The 19,714-nt window shown below is 44.7% G+C and overlaps 1 protein-coding gene across 1 annotated transcript in view; it reads left to right on the forward strand.

Annotated features, from left to right (window-relative positions):
* celf5a (cugbp, Elav-like family member 5a) overlaps positions 1–19,714 on the forward strand; it is a 140,344-nt gene that overhangs the window by 1,109 nt on the left and 119,521 nt on the right. The window contains exon 2 of the mRNA XM_061297227.1: positions 18,679–18,761. Within this exon, the coding sequence (XP_061153211.1) occupies positions 18,679–18,761 (83 nt within the window). The remainder of the gene's footprint in view (positions 1–18,678; positions 18,762–19,714) is intronic.

Raw genomic sequence — 19,714 nt, forward strand, 5'->3', positions numbered from 1 at the left:
CATCCTCATCATCATCATATTTTTTATGAGAGACCTTCACTTGTATAAAGCATTTAAAAGTAATAATACAGAACAGTATGACTCGTACTTGTCAATTAAAAGTGGAAATAAAAAAATAATAATAATGAGACAGACAAATTGCTCCCACATAATCAACGCTTATCATCTTTGTCATCTTCAATACTTGTTAACAACATTCAGTACACTTTTAATCAGGTGTGAGACTATTCAGGGCATTTTGGTAGGTGCTGCTGTTTTGGTTAGCAACTGAGTTCAAATGAGCCGTTAAAAGTGTGAAGCTTGCATAAATTGACATTTCTCAGTGATCTCAAAACAACACAAATAATTTTTGGCACGACTTAACAGTAGTACATAATAAATACGATATGTTGACCACAAAAGGAATTTAGAAAAAAATAATCTTCTTACTTCACACACAGTAACTTCTATTGGTTTGTTCTCATTAGGTTGGTGGTGGGCACTAAAATCCAAAGCAAATGCAAAACGGTAGCAGAGATCACTCCCCGGGCCTTCTATCTCATTAAGTTCTTAGATGACACGAGGACCTCGCTCTCCATTTGCTATTCCACGCACAAGCACTCACACACTTTTCATTTATTCATTCATCGTCGTGTGATTGCGCGCTCGCGTGTGTGCAAACACGTACAGAAGTGTCATTGCCCCGCGTTGCGTAATGATTGCACTATTTAGCTGTCGAGTGATTGTGGTTCCATTGCTAGCGAACTTCAGCTTCTTAAGTGTGATTGGATGGAGAGGAGAGGAAATGGCGCTTTGAATGGCAAACCGCTGAAGGTGGGACACAATGTATGGATATAACGACATGTTGTGTTGATTGTGTTGTTTTCTACACTCCTACTTAAGCATAGTGTTTGAAAGACAATTTGGTGTTTCCTAGAGTTTAATAGCGTGACCATATAATCACTATAAATTGGACAAAACGTTACAGGAAGTCAGCCATTTTGGTTTGACGCAACCATTTTTAGACTCATTTTCAGAGGACCACCAAAAATTCAACCCCATGCTAAACGTGGGTGGAGCATGTCCTCAAAAATTCCACTTTTAATAACCCTGTAAACATAAATTTTACACAAAATTGCCACATTTGAATGAGTAAAAAAAAAAAAATGAATCAACACAACATGAGTTGCTAGCCATCAAGCCTGTTAGCTTGTGTGACCGTTAGCTTGTGCGCTAACAAGAATCCAGGTCTTCGTTAGGTCAGCATTCTGGTGGCAGGCTCATCACCCGTCCCCAAAAAAATAACCGCACTAAGCTGTTCTGTAAACTGTGGCAAGTGCGGTTAGCTGTCTTTCTAAATGCAAATCGAAGTGACTTTCTATTTCGTTACAGGCTAATTAGGTTTGTGTAAGCAACTTACCAACTGACAATGCCTATCGTAATTAACGATACACAATCAATCCTTTATGTCGTTGTCCATCCCTTACATAATATTTTTGTGTTGTATAAATGATGGTATTAAGCAAAATGGATTACACGGTATGGATCCTGATGGAAATAATAGTTCTCACCCTCACAAGGACACACTCACAGAAACGCACACAGACACACACATCAGCAATTTGCAGTTGTTCTGCACTTCTGATTGCAATTTGGTCCAACTTGTCCTTTTGTCTGTGATTTCCTCGCGTGTATTTTGCCCGTGGTAATCCGCGAGGGAGAACACGGAATTAGTTTGTAAAGCGCGATAATAATGCATGGCCATAATAAGTTGACTCGGGAGGATTAGCAAAATGTGCATTGTCTGAAGCGGCGCTCCCTTGGGTGTTCAGCCGGTTGCCTCCCTAAACAGTGGCTGCCTCTGCCAATTAAATATTCCGTCTAGTCTGCCTTCTCCCCCTCCGATGATTAATTCTGCCCGCGACGTCCGAGGCCTGCCAATTATCGTTGCCCGATTGGTATTAATAGGTAAAGGGTTTCCTCATGTAGAATACATCATAGAAAGAAAAAAAAAACCCTCCCTTTGGCTGCAATTATAATTGTCGGAGTGTTGTTGATGTGGACATACTAAATGCAAGAGATTAATTACGATAAACAAACATCTTTGCGAGATATGATTTATATGTATGGACAAGCAGGCATGGTGTAATGGGTTGAAAAGAAATAAATGTAGTATATGAGGGAAGGCAAGCTAGCTTGGTAGCTTGGACAGACAGACAAACAAAACGACTCAAAAGTGACGGTATCAATCTGAGTTATTGCCTTAGATTGCAGTCAAGCTGGATCATATGAAATCATAGAATAATCTAATGAAATATCTATTTGAGTTTTTATTTCGTCACCCTCCCTCACCCCCTTCCGAACCAGTGCAGTGGATAGTAGTGTTTCTCTGTGGGCTGCCACTCCCGATAAAACAAACAAAAATAAACAATGGGGGATATAAAGGGGAATGGAAAATATGCAAGCCTGTACACATGTTGATATGGAATTGAATTTAATGTAGAAATTTAAGTTTGATATGGCTGGCGTGGTGTGACAAGGACATCTCAGGGAGTCTGCAAAACAATATATATATTTATACACACCAAAGTTTAAAAAAAAAAAATGCTGAGATAGATGAATTATTTGTTGCCTACAGGGTAAGGTGGAAATATGGGAAAAAAATCCTGGCAAAATTGGAAAATACCCAAAAGTCAATTATCTGGCTTGGCCCCTGGCGGGTCCAAGCACATTTCAGTGGGGAGGGGGGGCAGTGCCCCCGTGGCCCCCCTCTAGTGCCGACAGTGCGCGCAGATCTCCCCCAAGGCCGAACAATAATACCAAACAGTGGTGGCCACTAGGAAGAAATTACAAGCTGACTCAGCTAAAAACTGTACCAAATCTCCTTCAATGTCATTCCACTCCAATACAGTAGGTGGCGGTAAAGTGCCAATCAAATGACGCAGATGCAATATTCAGAATATTTTACTAATAAAATGCTATGTTGTAATCTTTCTATCTCATTATATATTTGTATTGCTACAGTAGACCTGCAGTTTCTCGTCTTTGCCATCACTAAGCCACATTTGCTTAGAATCATCTTAAACTTTTGTGGCAAATGTTTTGACAACATTACATTTTTACTGCAAAATGTTTCGACGTTAGAGATTAAAACATAATGGTATCTTGTCTTTAAACATCTGCAAATAACTTGCCTGTAAATATTTGGCACTGGCAACATGTTCAATAATGAATTTTCTCCGGCTCATTCATCAGTGTCTCGTGTCACTTGGGCTCATCTCTTCCGCATGCCCACCCCCCCTTTTTTTTTTTTTTTTTTTTTTAAATTCAGCTCATTTGATGTATTTTTTATGCGACAATCGCGTGCAAAACTGGAGAGCAGTTAGACTCGTTTCCCAGCGCGCGCGTGTCTTTTTGTCATTTACAGTGTGGTGAGCAGCGCGTGAAAAATAACCTTCTGCAATGTATTCACAGTGTCTTATTAAAGGACAGCAAATTAATTCCGCCATAGAAGATGCCGGGTCGTCTTATTTTTGGCGGTTCACTTATCTCATCTGAAGGTGGACTTGGCAGAAGCGCGCCACATTCTCATTCACGCTCAAAGGTCACCGCTGTTTTCTTTCGTCGACACAGAAGGGAAGCCTGTCTGTTTTGCATGCTTGGCCTATCAGAGAGGACCATTGCCTTCAGAGCGAGAGGAGGATGAAATGGGGGGGGGAGGTGGGGTGCATTTCCAGAACAGCGTGAGCTCTTTAATGTCATGTCGGAGCCCGGCTTGATTCATTTCGAAAGATGAAGCAACAAGGGAGAGTGGGGGGAGGATTTTTAAATGCAATGTTTGGTGCTGTACTTTAAAGTCATGCAGTGAAAAAATCTCCAACTTGCTGGTTTTAAAAATGGATGCATGGATGTTTATGTTTGCTTCATTGTCCATATACTCAGACGAGGTCTGCTCATTGGTTTCCTGGATGATTTGTCTACTTCCTGCAACATACCTGATTCTAGTTTGTTTGAATCAGGTGTGTTGCAACATGGAGGCAGAGGAAACTGTCCTCGGAGGACTAGGATCGGAGACCCCCCCAAGTTTAGGTTTTATTTTTGAAATAGTGCTTTTTGAGGGAATCCGAATGGATCAGTGACACGAGAGTCATTGCAGGAAGTTGCTTAGTTCTTTCCTTCCATTGAAACATACAGGTAAAGTGTATTTCTTTGTCCTCTGTAGTTCGCTACACAAAAGAAAAAACAATGTTACTCTATGAAGAATATGGATTTGAGCGAAGTCGTAACGTTTGGTTATTTGTTTGCAAGTGAATGAAAACTATCGAATGTTTTTCTTTAGCTATGTTAGCAAAGCTATAAATGCACTTTGCCATAATAAATTGTGGCTTATTTTTTTTAACAGAGAAGATGGAGGCTCATTTCAGTTCTGAAAATGAAAAGCTCCCGCGCTACACTGTGCAGCTATGAATAGAAATTGTGTGGTACTTCAAAAAAAAAAAAAAAGGGTTAAGCTGCTGTCCCAGTGCTGCCGGCATGACATCACTGATTGGCTTCCAGCATTCCTCAAACTGCTCTTACACTAGCCATCCAACCAAGCATCCATCCGGCCCAGTAATTGGCAGATCAGTGTTTATTTTGAGCTCGCTCTTGTTTGAATGCGAAATATATGTCAAAGCAATTAGCACCCTGAATTCTGCTTGTTAGAGCGACCATTCGTGCTAATTAGTAGTCCTCTCCAGCTCAATGATGACATAAGACAAAAGTTTTTTTTTTTTTTAAGCAATACAGTCAGGAGGATTAGTGCCTTTACCCTTCTTTCTTCTTTGCCACAAGACTTATTACTTCCCTCTCCCCCATGTCTACACAATCTTTGAAGCGTCGTCTTTAAAAGGTAGCTTTCAATTTGCTGAATCAAAGCGACCGAGCACCTGATCCGATTGTTAGCAGACAGCTTGACGCCCGCCGGTCATCCGCGATCGCACCTCCTGTGCTCTGATCAATCGATCCTTCCTTGGAGGTTTAAACGGCTCATAGGCGGCGAGCATCGGCAGGAACGTCACATCTAATAAACCTACCTCGCAACTGAATACACTGCTAGCTCACTCCTTAGTATCTTGCACAGTTTGCTGTCACTGTCAATGCTGTGGTGATATTTTTCTTTTTTTTTTTTTTAGCAAATATTTTTAGAATCGATTAGTCTTAATATTTAGTCTTAATATTTAGTCGATTAATCGAATATCGGATATTGTATTTTTTCACATGACATACATTTACGTTGAACCAAATAAAAGCATACGTTTGCAAATGTTTTGATTAAACACAAAAGATTACCGTAATCTTCGGACTATAAGTCGCACCAGCCATTAAATGCCCAAAAAAGTGGAAAAAAAACATATATATGTATACAAGTCGCTCCTGAGTATTAGTCCCCCCCCCCACCCAAACTATGAAAAAGAAAACGCGACTTATAGTCCGAAAATTACGGTACCTGTTTGTTTTCATTATTGATCGCCAAAAAAGAATGAATAATTACTGTTGAGAAGCTAACAGAGGATTTGGACAATTTTAAAATCTACTTGATTATTAAAATATATATCAATTATTATGATAATCAATTGCTTTTCGATTAATCGATTAATTTTGTCAACCCTGGATAATATTTCATTGGGGAACCACAAGAGTTCTAGCTCATACTCATTTTTGATTGAAATAAGGAAAGATTGTAGGGCAGCTTTTCTTTTTTAAAAATAGACTGCAGATTATTCGTATCATTGTATTTATTTCGATCCTCTTACCGTAAAGGTATGACACATCTTTCGGAAATCCCTTGCCAGGGTTGGAAGGCGGTACAGTGTATTGATTTGTGTGTTTAAAAAAAAAAACAAAAAAAAAACACCAGCTCGATTTCAGGAAGGGAGTGACACGTCAGGGCTGTACACTTGGCAGGTTCACTCTCTTTGGCCTCCCAGAAGTAAAACAGCAGGAGGCGCTAAGTGGCAACCTCCACATTATTTACAGCTCTGTGAAAGTCCATCCATTAACGGTGTCAATTAGCTTCCTCATCAGGGATGCGGGTGGCGGGATTTATTTATAGTTCTGCCGCTGACTTTAATAGCAAAAGGAGCTGGAAAAGGTTAGATTTGAAGAGCGCAGAGCGGACATTTCCCAACATGCTTTAAGGCCAACGGAGTCACCTATTGAAAAAATTCTGGCCCACATGGCGATGGATGCCCACTTTAATCTGTCATGTCGCCTCCCACAGAGGCGCCAACCCTCGGACAACTTTATTAGGAGACTGTTGGAAATGGAATCCGGCCATCCTTTTACGTTGTTATCCCCGCAGTGTATAGTCTTAAGTACGGGGAGAATTACTCCCCGCCTTGTCGTGTCAGTTCATCCTTCTATTTTATGACGGCTTCTTTAGCCCAATATCGATCCTTCTCGGAGCGAACGCGAAGCATCTCAAAAAGAATTTATTGCCTTTGTCAGCCTTATTAGGCCACGCACGCTTCACCCCAACACGTGTATGGCGTGTAAGTACACGACAAAGGCGCTCCTTTGGGATGCGCCGCCTATGGATCTGCTTGACTGCTCGTCGGAGGCAAGTGGAGTCCATGTGAGTGAGGAGCAACAAATCAATGGTCCGGGTCTTCTGCTCAAGGGGTCAGAGAGGCTAGCAGCGAGGGTCCCGCCGCTATTGCTGCATTGGATGTTGCTCGGAATTGAAAATATAGTTCTGAGAAATCCAATATTGCCTTTGTGAGGTATAATTTTATGCTGTTTCCTTTTTTCCACCATCTTATGTAGTGACAGTATTTTAGTATACATAGAACATAATGTACAGATCTCATTAGAGTGGTTCCCTTTTGGTGCTTATGGGTTTGCTTAGTGTGGGAGGATTATGTTTAAAGGCAAATTATTGTGTCGCCCACCTATGTAGCAGAATGGGTCAAATTTGATGGTGATGGTGAATCAATTTGGTGCACAATCTGGTGCGAGCCCCTCTGATAGGAAAGTCATTGGCAACAAGGAAGTACTGTTGAAGTGATGATCTGAGATCTTTGTATGCTAGTGAGCAGCTAAGTTTAGACTGGGTTGTAACTTGTAATTGATGCCTCATCCATAGAAGTTCGTAATTGTACGTAGATGCTGCAAGATGGTGTCAAAGTACTACTTTTGTCTAAATGAAAACTCCTCAAGCCGAGATGGTGTAAAACTTTTATTGCTGCTGAATGCTGACTCGGTAAAAAGTGCGGTTAACCGTACATGTCTGGATTTTCTTTTAATTTTTTAGACCAAATCATCTTAAGCAATTTATTTTTAATGGAAACATGGTGCCACCTGTTGTCCCACAGCATGAAGACATTATCTGTTCTAGCAGAGCACACTATTTGAGTAACTTGGAGCGTTCCATGACTGTGGATCCCGCCATTCCCATTTATTAATTCCAACTGTAGCTCAAGGTGAGGGGCAGTCAAAGGAGAAATGTGGGAGGATTTGGAAAGATGAGCACCTTCGGCGTGATTGACGACGGCCCGATGGAAGGATGCGGTCGGCTTTGCGATGAGGAGGACTGAGCACCCCCGCTCCCGTCCACCTCCATTTAAGGTGTCTGTCTGACTTAATTAAGGTTTACAGGTTACGCTAGGCTACTGCTTATATTACACCGCTCATTACAAGGCCATTAGGCTCGGGCAGAGAAAATATTGTTGTCAGAACGATGATGACTCAAAGCATTTTCTTAGACCTCCTCCCAACTCCTTCTTTTCCGAGTATCTGAATGACGTTCTTGGGAGCAGATTGGGAATCTTTATTTTTCCCAAGTAAGGGGGTGCTTCGAGGAGCCTCTCAGAGACCATACTGATTACCCCCCTCATGGTCAATTTGCACCTCTGAGCCTCCCGCCCAGCCAGTGATACAGGTCATAATCACATTGTATCAGTGCTGATGTGTGTTTTGGGTCCCCCCCCCCCCCTTTCCCACATCTCTCTACTCCATCTCCCCCAGGCCGCCCCCCCCCTCGCATGAAGAGGGGCGTCATGGGAGTAAATGAAGTAAGCAAGTAATCTAGTGTGGTGAATTCTCTTCGATGGTCAGCTGGTCTTCCAAACAAGATGGTGAAAAAGTGGCTGGCTTGGGGAAGGAAAACTTCAGTCACACATGGCTGATTGGGGAAAGATTTTATTCAACCGATGTCAGAGAGAAGTGTCTCGCGCCCTAGCCAAGATGTCGAGTCCCCTTGTCTACTCCCGTCCTAAACCTTATACTCTTGCGCTTCCCTCCACGCGGGAGCGCGCAGATGGGGCTGTTGGCTGACCTATGACCCCGCTGTTGCCCCCCCATCTCTACATCCTGTGTATCTTAGCAGTTGTTAATGGAAGCCAGATGTGTCCGGCGCCAATGAGTCTACCTTCCTGGACCAAGCCCCAAACAATACCACACGAACCTGACCCAAACATGCCCTGGTCGTACTTCGGCTTAATAGTGAGATGCACATAGCATGATACCAGAATAAAAATACACAACATACCCCCCTGCCGGGGCACATCAAGTGCCCCGGCAACAACTCAACACGAAAAAGACACCGGTACATCAAAAACCTTCCCCCAACCATTTCATGGTTTTCGTCTACAATTTGGACCTATTTGTCTCATCCTAAATCATGCTCAAGGCATGCTACTTAAGGTTACATTAACTAGGAAAGCTCAACCTAATTTAATAGCAAATTCCTCCCTGACAGCAATCTGAGGCCTCTCAGGAACCACATTTGACCAAGATCGAATCCCCCAACCCCATCAACTGATTGACGCCGTCCGCACACCCCCCTTCGGTAATATATCACCAACGCCATCAATTTGGAGAGGAAAAGTTTGCTGTGGCCCGTTAGAAGCCCCAAAAAGCCGCCGGACCGCCGTCGAAAAAACCTCGCCAATCTAATGACGAGGAAAAAGAGGGAGGCCCATTCTACACCCCCGGAGGCGCCTCTCACCTGGCGAGAGTCAGGTGAAGGGAGCTCCGGCACACACCACATTTCACAAAGCGTAGCATGAGCCCTAAACACAGCAACAAGCAGAACCATGACCCTCAAATACAGATCGCTCAACATGCAACGTCGTATCGTAAACATGCCACGGGGCAAGCAAATGAGGTCACATAATAAAGTAAATAACATGGCAACAAAACAACGATGTAACACAGTGAGGTATATAAAAACGAATCGTCAAAGCATGCAAGAACATTAAACCCGTTGTTGCGCTGCCCCCCTCGCATGCACAAGTGCGTGCAGATATGAAATCCAGTCCCCTGATCCGTCAGTGGAAAATAGCACTAGTAGTAGACGGCACCGTCCCGGGCCGGCTGTCCGTTCAGTGTCCTCCTGTTGCTTATGATGGCCGTTGAATCCCGTGCAAGGCCCCGGTCAGCAGCCAGGCGACCTATGCCAAGCTAAAGCTACTGTCTGTATCGAGTGACTTTACAAGTGCGAACATGTGGAGTCATAATGTCAAAGGTAGCAGCCCAGGCCGGACGTCCTTCCGGCCCCGACGGCCACCGCTGGCAGGGCAACACAACCCGATAGCTCCAGTGTTTCCAGCCCCCTCAAATAATTATTTGGCGGTGATGGGGCAACGAGGAAAAAGCTGTGTCAATCGTCTCATCGAAATCTCATCAGAACGCCCGAGGGCTCCCGACACCTACCCCTCGTTTCCAGAGGCCCACGCGGTCCCTGAAACAAACAAACAAACAAACAAACAAACTAACAAGCAAACAAACAAGCAAACAAACAAGCAAACACTCCAGGACTCATTCCCCTCATTCCTCGTCGTGCCGACAGCGTTGTCAGATCCCCCCAGTCACAATGTAACTTCTACCTGGTCCTGGTAGCCTTTCCTGTCACAGATGTCCCTGTCTCAATCACACTGTCATCTTTCTGAAGTCCCGTCAGTCATGTCACTTCAGCCGCTCTTTTTCCCGTCCAAATACTATTTGTCACCCCCAAACTCCTTCTTCAGTCTAAAGATGTGTAGCATTCTCAAACCGGTACCCCTCACAATACTGTAGTTTCCTACCTTTATGTATCCGTGCCTTATGTTCGAGCCACCTCACTGTTCAAACCAGTCATCATTCTGAAACAACGCTCATGTAATCTTTCCAAAACGGTACAGCCACCAAATCCTCTCCGTATTCGTTATGCCAACTACTCGTCCTAAAATGTATAATTAAACATTTGCCCTGTAATAGCAGCTTTAATGCAGTCACGTGTTCAGAAATTTCCCACTTCCTTGTCTCTGGCCCCGTCTTCCTCACATTCAATAACCTTCCAAACTTTCGTTGTGTATTGTGCCACTGTCCATTCCCAAATCACTGTATGATTTGTCCTTCGCACTTTGTCATTGAAAAACCTTAAACCTTATTGTCACTAAATTGTTACCACGCTTCGCATCCATTCCAGGCTGTTGTCTCCCGTCAACTCCCTTTCTTTCAAGACGCTTCTTCTGCTCCTTCCATCACTGCTAGTTGAATTCTGGCGTGTCCTGTTAAAGCTTAAAAACAAGTGAATTTGGAAAAAAACTTTGTATATCACAATTACAAATTGCAACCTACTCACCCTTTCCTGTTTTACCACTCCCCCCTTTTGACACATTCACCCAATGTGTCATTACGTATCAAAAGGAACCTGCAAAGCGTCCCCTCTCATCACCACACTCATTGTAGCCAGGCCCACGGAACCTCTAGCTTCCATCTGGGCCCCGGGACCGTCACCCCAAGTCTCTGAAACTTGACTGTCCACCACACACTCGGCAACACACACAAAAATCAGCGCACTCCTGTCAGTGAGCTTATAGCCCTGCTGACAGCGGACATTTGTACACACAAAAACAGACATCAAGTATCAAAACAAAAACAGTCATAAAATGAATCCTGGCGCTCCGGGATCCTGTCCTGAAAACCATGTAATCAACAGGTTCATTATAAAAACCAAAAGGGCAAGGGTTAACATATTCTCGTAAATTCAACACAAACGTTCCACGAACGCAATCGACAACCTGCAAGAACGAAAAAAAATTACGCAAACAATGCGCAATCCGCTCCTTGGCTGGTGGCCGTTGCTGCTGCTGCTGCAAAAAATCAAGTCACACAGAAAAACAAAGCAGAGCTCGCTCATGTCGCAAGCAAGCTCAAGCGTCAACCATTTGGTCACTGTCCACCTAGTCCGTCACCCCGTTGGGTGAGCTCAAAGTCGTCACACGTCAAATCGTCCAAAGTCTTGATGTTCAATACTAGTTCTGTCTTGTCTGACCATATCACTGAAACGGGCCTTCTCCATCGAACCGTTTTGTTGTTGATGGTGCCCCTGATTGATCATTGAACCATGGTTCCGATCGGAACTCATCACTTACCAGTTCCAGTCCCTCCGATCTGTACCACCCCTTCAGGTGAAAGGAATCTTATCCTCAATGGCAAACACATCACCCCAACTTCAGACCTCTCTGGCCAATCATACTGCGCACACACAGCCGTAGATGATCACATGCGCACTCACCCATCCACACACTCACAGACACACTCATCCGTCTCTATCACTCAGCTCTCCCCCCAAACCAAGCAGAGTTAGTATCTTAGTGTGTAGGCAAATATTGACTCCTAATAGTGACTCTTCACATTCGGACATATTCGTCAACATGACCTATTATAAATCTCCAATTCAATTTTCCATAAACTCGCCCATCAGATTCATCGCAAATTGTCATATATGTCTATCTGAGGGACTAACTGTGGGACCCGCGTTTTGAGGGAGCCTCCATACCCTCGTATTGGTCCTACAAACTCGATCTCTATTACTTATGTTAATTAAATTCAATAAAGATGGGTCAGACTATTCTCTCTGGCTTTTTACGTCATCATTTGGCTCTCCCCCTTTTTTCCTGTTGTCTTGCTCAAAACTGTTTCTCAGTCTGCTTCTCTTTATTGCCCCTCTTGGCGAGTCTCATTCCCCCCTTTTTCTTTTCTTCTTTTTTTTTTTCTATTTCCTTCTTCTTCCTAAAACTCCTGCCTGTCACACCATCCAACACCTCTCCCTACTTCCTTAAGTGGTCGCCTATCACCACTCCTTTCATCCACTCACTCGCGCGGTCTGCCCCCCTTCTGCAAAGCCGCAGCTCCACACAGGGAGCGCTGAGCCTTCTCCCTCGAATGAGCAGCTTTTAACGTAATTTACGTCATTGCTGTCCAGATCTTCTATCCTCAATCTCCCTCGCTGTCAATTCCTGTTAAAATGGCAAATTCCAACTTGCTCTAATCCCATCTTTGACAATGGAGTTTGCCCTTATCAACCCTTCGAATATCTATGTCCTCCTATTATCTTCGCCTCCACTTCTTAGTAGTTCTTTTGACAGAATCTCCTATTGGTAACCCTACAGCGGACTGTTTAGCATATAATCCCTTACTTCGCTCTCCTGCTTCTACATTGCCGTGTGGGTGCAGTTGAATTTGAGCCCTATCTCAGTCATTATCTTGTTACCTGTGGCCTTGTGCGACTCCTATGCATGAATGTGTGAAAGTCAAAAATTCAACGGATCCAACTTTCTGACTACCCAACCTCCACTATGGTGCAACAAACTTCTATCGTATTGAGTAGGTACATCGAGCGTCCTAGCTTCTCCTTGGCTGAATCCACTTTAGTCTAGATGTCCCATTCTAAAATGCATCTAACTCGATTTCTACTTCTCATGTCTGGTGAGCCAAAACATCAGATCTCGCTCTTGTTTCTCACCGTTTTAGCCCATTTGTTTTATTCAAATCTGTTCAATCTCTGACCATGATGCTTCTCTCTGTAGCTCTACGCATTATTCAATCCTTTATCAAATCTCCTCAGTTCTGTCAAACCCAGTGCACAATGAAGCTCCTGTCCACTCTAACCCAAGCCCCACGAGGTCTTAGCACCGCCAGGAGTGCGATTTGGCCGTCGGACATTTCAAGTCCATATCTTCTGCCGCACCTCACCCTCTCAAGATGGTGTTCTTTTGTTGTTGCTTCAGAGCCAACACATCCATCACTCTCGAATGAGTCCATTGTTCAAATGTCCATTTTTTCTTCAACATTGTGAGTTCCTCCACTTCTCACTGTCTTTTCTCGTCTCCGAGGATGTTGTCTATCCTCCGGAGTGTACTTGCCCCCTCCAAGCACAACAACAGTCTTACTTTGTCCTTGCCAAAGGTCAAAGGTGCCTCAAAGCCAGGCACCGTCTTGTAGTCGTCCGCGGCTGCAGGCGGAGTCTCGGGGTCGAGTTTTCAGGGATCCTGGCACTGAGAGAGACAGACTGGGACACCAAACTTGTAAGGCTATCTCCAAATGTAGCTGCTGCCCTCCATTCACTAGTAACGTTTGTTTACCAAAAGTCGAATTCTCCTAGTAACAGCAATGTCGTATTTTTATTGTAAGTCCTGCAACTCCTCCTATTGTCGAGCTACGTTTTGTCTATAGTTCTAATTTAATGGGACAGTACATTGTGTCTTCAGTATCATTACTCAAAATTAACTCCGAGGTCTGCGTCCCACAACTAGCCCTGATCTATGTCTTGATCTCTCACGCGTTATTACCAGTGTCATGCTTGCTCAAAAATGCGACTTAGAATATGTGCTGTGAATTTCCAATCTCCTCGATCAAAGTGGATCCCGCTTCTCAGCTCTCCTCTCTCATGCTCCTGTTAGCCTGCAATTGTTCAAATCAAAAATGTTATTGTCTTTTAACTGTCTTTCTGTTGAACCTCTAAATCCCTCGTGTTGCTAACCTATCTACTCCAGGAAATGATTTAAAGAAAGGGCAAACGAATTATTCCCAATATCTCCTCATTATTGACGAGTTAGCCCCCCTTTCTTCTCTCACTCCCTCTTTCTATCTGTCTCTGGCCGCATTTGTGGCGTCCTGACGTAAATTAGTGAAGAATTTGGGGGCAGCGCTCCACGAAGCTTTTCTTCAGACGACCTGGGAGTTCTGTCCGTGTCTCTTTGTCCTCTGGGAGGAGACGTGCGCGTCCACCGTCTCGTATTTGTTATGCAAACAGGAGAAATAGCAATCTCGTTCAAGTTAACGTAATCACTCACTTTCTCATTAGTTGTCAGATGGACTAGGGGCGCTGGCCGCCCTCAACAGGCTCCCTCTTAATTTACGAGCGAACCCCCCTTTCTTCACTTTCTCCCCCCACCTATCGGTCTTGGGCCGAATGTGTAGCGTCCTGCCATAGATCACTGCTGCCACGGCCCAACTCTTTTCTTAAGACACACAGGTACACAAACATTAGTATTTTAGTGAGTATTGCAAGCATGTCTCTCTCTTGCCTATTTGCAAACTGTTCAACATTAGTGCCAGTGAAGTTTCAGTTTCAATCATGCACGTTCATTGTTAATCATGCACCCTTTGCTCATCCACATTTGATCTCCCCTCGTCATGTCTCAGTTCTCATCGACATTGACCTCTACCGGGGGGACCCAGCCTCGCCTTTGCGGGCTCCTCGGCACAGCGCCCTCGGACAAGGGGGGGGTCAGCGTATCAATGTTGACGCCACGGGCTGGCCAGGCCCGCGCGTCTCGCCGGCCCCCACCTTTGCCGACAGAGCACCATTCCGCGCCTTGGAGCACCCAGGGCCCCCTCCTTCCTTCTCACACTGCCGTCTCCCTTCCCCCATGCGTGTGCACATAAACGCACACACACCGAGCGCGCACACAACCGCACATGCACACACCCATCCGCGCGCACGCACGCCCGCTCAATACACACCGCGCGCACGCACGCGCACCACATACACTAAGCGCGCACACAGCTCAGACGAACGACAACTGACAGAAACTTCACAGACATTACGCACAAACATAGAACACAGACAAAGGGATTCGAATCCATCTCTCATGTAGCTTCTCACTAACCGCTTCCATGCGGTTTGGTCATTCTGTGTCTTCTTACCGTGCGCAGGTGCACTTACAAACAAGCCCTTTGCACTTCTTGTCTTTGTTTCCCCTAAGAGCGCTTTGTATTTCCCCTTATACTGCAGATTTTTAACTTCGGTGTGCACACAAATTACTTTTCTTACATGGTATACCAAAATTAACCCCCCTGAGGCCTCTTTTTTCCACGTTTTCCAATTTCTATCGGCTGCCCATTCCTCCGCTCTGCCAATTGCGGTCTGCTGCAAGCCGTAGATTTTATCAGACTTTGACAGGAGTGTGTGCTATTACAGTGCGCCTCGCCAATCGGAATCGGACCGTGACGACTTGGGTACAACCGCAGCGCACCGGTTCGCCCCGGTAAGTTGCCCGAAGAGTGTCTCTCTAAGCGGCTAACGCACCAGCTGTCAGCCGGGGGAACCTTGCAACCCGCACAAACTCCTAATCTGATCAGTGCTCAAATAACGTGGTCTGCGCGCATCATCCTTCTCGGCACCCTGGTCCCAGACCCAGCCGGTAATTTTCCCACATTCGTTCACACGGTTACGGATGCCAAGGCTGCCCATTCCTCCGCTTTGCCAATTGCGGTCTGCAGCACGCCTCCCTTTTTCGTGCGACCTATATATAGAGACAACTGCCCCCACCGAACATCTCAACCACATTGAGTGTGATCTCAACTACATTGAATGTGATCTCAACGTCCCAGCACGACCCCGGGAATTGTGCCTCCGGTGGCTTGGTGGTGCCCGTCTCTTGTCGCACACAGTGTTCAATCGTACCTGTGTTTCCGCCTCAATCACACAGCTAAAATTTCCATCCTCCATCGGATCTGTAGCCAAAACAAAGTCCACGTTTTATGGGACTTTCTATTATTCTTCTCTCGTGACAGCCGATCAGCGATGTCCCAGACATCCTGTCCTGTTTCACGTGCCCTCTCTCGGAGCATTTTCTTTCTCATTCATCATTCACACCAGACATGTCACTCACACTGTTGTGCACATTCCCCATTAAGTTTTATGCTATTTTCCCATTTTTATTTGCCTTTTTTCTTTTTTCTATTTTTATTGAACATTTTCATTTTTCTATTGGGGCTACTCCCCCCTTTCAAACTCCACATCTCGTCGACATCCAGCTAGGGGAGACCAATCCCCCCCCCTTTTTGCCAGCCACTGGCACACCAGGCCCGTTAACTGTCCCGCTTAGGAGCCACTCCATCCCCCCCCACACCAGGCACGAGCACATTGCGATACTGTGAGTGAAAGCTTCTCACCTCAAACTCAGCCTGCCGGCCGGACGCTCGATGCTCGCACCCGGGCGGGCGAGGGCTCCCCGAAGGACAAGAGTACAGTTCGTGACGCCAAAATTGTGGTGAATTCTCTTCGATGGTCAGCTGGTCTTCCAAACAAGATGGTGAAAAAGTGGCTGGCTTGGGGAAGGAAAACTTCAGTCACACATGGCTGATTGGGGAAAGATTTTATTCAACCGATGTCAGAGAGAAGTGTCTCGCGCCCTAGCCAAGATGTCGAGTCCCTTTGTCTACTCTCGTCCTAAACCTTATACTCTTGCGCTTCCCTCCACGCGGGAGCGCGCAGATAGGGCTGTTGGCTGACCTATGACCCCGCAGTTGCCTCCTCATCTCTACATCATGTGCATCTTAGCAGTTGTTAATGGAAGCCAGATGTGTCTGGCGCCAATGAGTCTACCTTCCTGGACCAAGCCCTAAACAATACCACACGAACCTGACCCGAACATGACCTGGTCATACTTAGGCTTACTAGTGAGATATACATTGCATGATACCAGAATAAAAATACACAACACTAGCCCCACTGATAGCCCTCAAAAGATGTGCAAGGGCAACAAGCGGGACTTTTTCTGCTACCTTCACACTTTCCCCCAGCGAGGAAATGGCTTTCAGTTTGCACTTTTTCCCCCCATTACTCCGAAGGGCGAAGGAAACGGACAAAGAAGTGAGAAAAATCAGCTCCGAGAACTGCGGTCTATATAATTGATGTCCACACCTTCGTATTGATCCAGAAGTCATTTTTTTTCCTTCATGGACATACAATGCAAATGTCAGTAACAGCAGGAGAGGAGAGTTCGCACCGGGCTTGTCGCAAAGTTGTATGGTCCCTTCGACTTTTTCATTTTTTCTCTCCAGGTGCTAAAAGTGTGACGCCAATCCTCTGCTTCTCCCCCCCCCCCATCGTCTCGCTCACTTCTTCACATTTTAATTACACGGCAATTCAACACAGTGGAGATGAAGCGACTCGGCCCTATTTCCCAGAACACATACGGCGTGCACTTGAAAATATATCATTAGGAAATGGGTGCCGGACCGAGTTGGGGGAAAAAAAAAAAAAAAAAAGAACAAGATAGATTTGGCAGTCACAAAGAGAAAGCAGAAGAGGTATTTCTTTCTCTTTGGAGGTGAAATCAATGTGACAGATGCGGCTGCTTAAAGGTTTCCATCAGATGACGCACAGGATCATCTCTTCACAATAGGAAGGCTTCCCCCATTGCTTTGTCAGCAGGCTGCTTGTTGTCGTGGCTTTTATTTCTTGGTGCCGTTTCCAACTATTTCATCATTCGGCACAATTGGTATGCAGAGCCACGCTGGCAATTTGCGCCTGTTTGGTTTCCCAATTATGCAGTCGTTAAAGCACTCTCGCCTGTGGCCCGCAAATTCTTATCAAGCCATACGTTAAAAACAACGCGTGTAAACGCAGTTCAACCAAGAAGGTTGTAAAGTTTGCCATGGAACGCGTAGTCACAATATCTGACACTGCTGCAACAATACATCAGCTTTGGATACATTTGGATGTTGAAATGAGATCCGAAATGCACTAAACCGCCTTCGGGGTGTCAGAAAATATGATGTATGCTAACCCGTGTGAACCCCATTAATAGAACACAAGCAAATCTATTTATTCAGACAGTGGCGGGGAAAATGATTGCCGCAATACTCCATCTGCTTTCTCTTCATCCCTCGTCTCTTTTCTGAGGGATGTTGCCTGGATGTGCACGCCTCGCATCCGAGTGGGGCGGCCATTAGCGAATGCGTGCACACTCAGGGATGATTTTTTATTTTTTTTTTAAACATCACCTATTTAGCTGTGAACTAGATATTCTTCACCTTTTTTGCTGACATGTTCCTTTTAGGCCTACTTGTATCCCAATTATTTCTCCATTACGATAAACACCTAAAAACGTTGTTGACCTCCACTCCACCAGGGGGCGATCCAGCATGCCAGTTAATGTATTTAGTAGATATTCAACAAGATTTGTTAAGTGCCTAACTATTTCAAGCCAAGTATAATATTAGAAACCTTTATAGCTCAGACTTGGATATGTGACTTTTAATATTTATTTAACCTACGGGAAAAAACTTATATACCTAAGTCAAGTTTGGAAAACAAGAAAAAACAACAAATTTAACAAAAATGAAGAGTCCAACAATCTCAATTAAACCCTTTGGAGTGACTTCGCCATTACTGACTCAGAATCTACACAAATAAAAACAAAATCTCTATATATCATATGCATTTTTCTATTGCTATCATGCATGCTGTGATTATAACAGTATGCACAACAATGAGTGGAACAACCAAGGGGACAGTCAGCCATCACTGGCACTTTTTTTTTTTTTTTCCCCCCCTCCACAATTGTTTGGCCTCTGTGTCTCTACCGAGTGCTCTTGTGTGACATCTACTTCTCTGCCTGCTTTTATTCCTATAACGCGTTGTGCCTATTTTTACAGGTTGTGCGTTCCTCACCTACTGCGCCCGAGAGTCCGCCATCAAAGCCCAGAATGCCCTCCACGAACAGAAAACACTGCCAGGGGTAAGTGCTGCACTATACGTGCGTCTCGCTCGTCGTAAAAAAATATGTGAGATGATGGAAAAACACGGGAAAGCAATTCAATCAGCGTCTTTCTACTCTGAAGGCACAGTTGCATTGCGTCTTGCTCTCTGCATTGATTGGACTTGGTCTGCCTCATACTTTTTGACCTTATTAATATTGCTTGTACTGCTTGCTGATTAACCTACCAATCAATTTTTTTGTAGTAATAGAATTTGAATAGTTTGTTAGCAATTTAAATATTTTTATTTATATTTTTATGATTTATATTTATTGTATCCCCATTTGGTCGAAAAATGTTCCATAAAAAATATTTAGGCCTGTCTATAAATAACTACAGTTCATATGGAGAATTTATTTTACGTAAAATAATAATGATTGTAATATTATCACGCTGTAGTGTATGCAGCAAGTCGTGTGCTCCCCCTGACAGTGTCTCCTGGCGTTTAAATAATACATTTTCCCCATTTTGCAGCGTTACCTCGATGACATATTTAGGTCGCTATGTTTTCAAACATATCTATGCATGTTGCTTACACACACGTCACTTCGAGTGGACGTGACGTTCCTTCATGCCACTTGAGTGAGTAATAAAACCCTTTCCTTGTACGCTTTCAATCCTGCTTCATCACCTCTTGCGCTGATTTCCCTCAACCTCCCTCGGTCATGTCTGCACAACTCCCCACCTCCGATCACCCGGCTCTTGCGTGTCATAGAAAAGCATCAAGCAGACGTAGATAGCTGTTAGCCTCACGTCCGAAGCTGCAGTTACCTCCCATGCGTGGATCCCTTGCCCAAAACGTCAAGCTTGGTCGTTCCGCTTAGATCAGTTTGCCGCCAATGTTGATTCCTGGTAGCGGTAAAAAAAAAAAAAATGTGCGCATGGAAGCCTGCTCTGATCCAAACCACCCATGGTTGAGAATGCATTAATTCTT

The sequence above is a fragment of the Syngnathus typhle genome, linkage group LG14 (genome assembly GCF_033458585.1).
Source record: "Syngnathus typhle isolate RoL2023-S1 ecotype Sweden linkage group LG14, RoL_Styp_1.0, whole genome shotgun sequence".
In the NCBI taxonomy this organism is placed as follows: Eukaryota; Metazoa; Chordata; class Actinopteri; order Syngnathiformes; family Syngnathidae; genus Syngnathus; species Syngnathus typhle.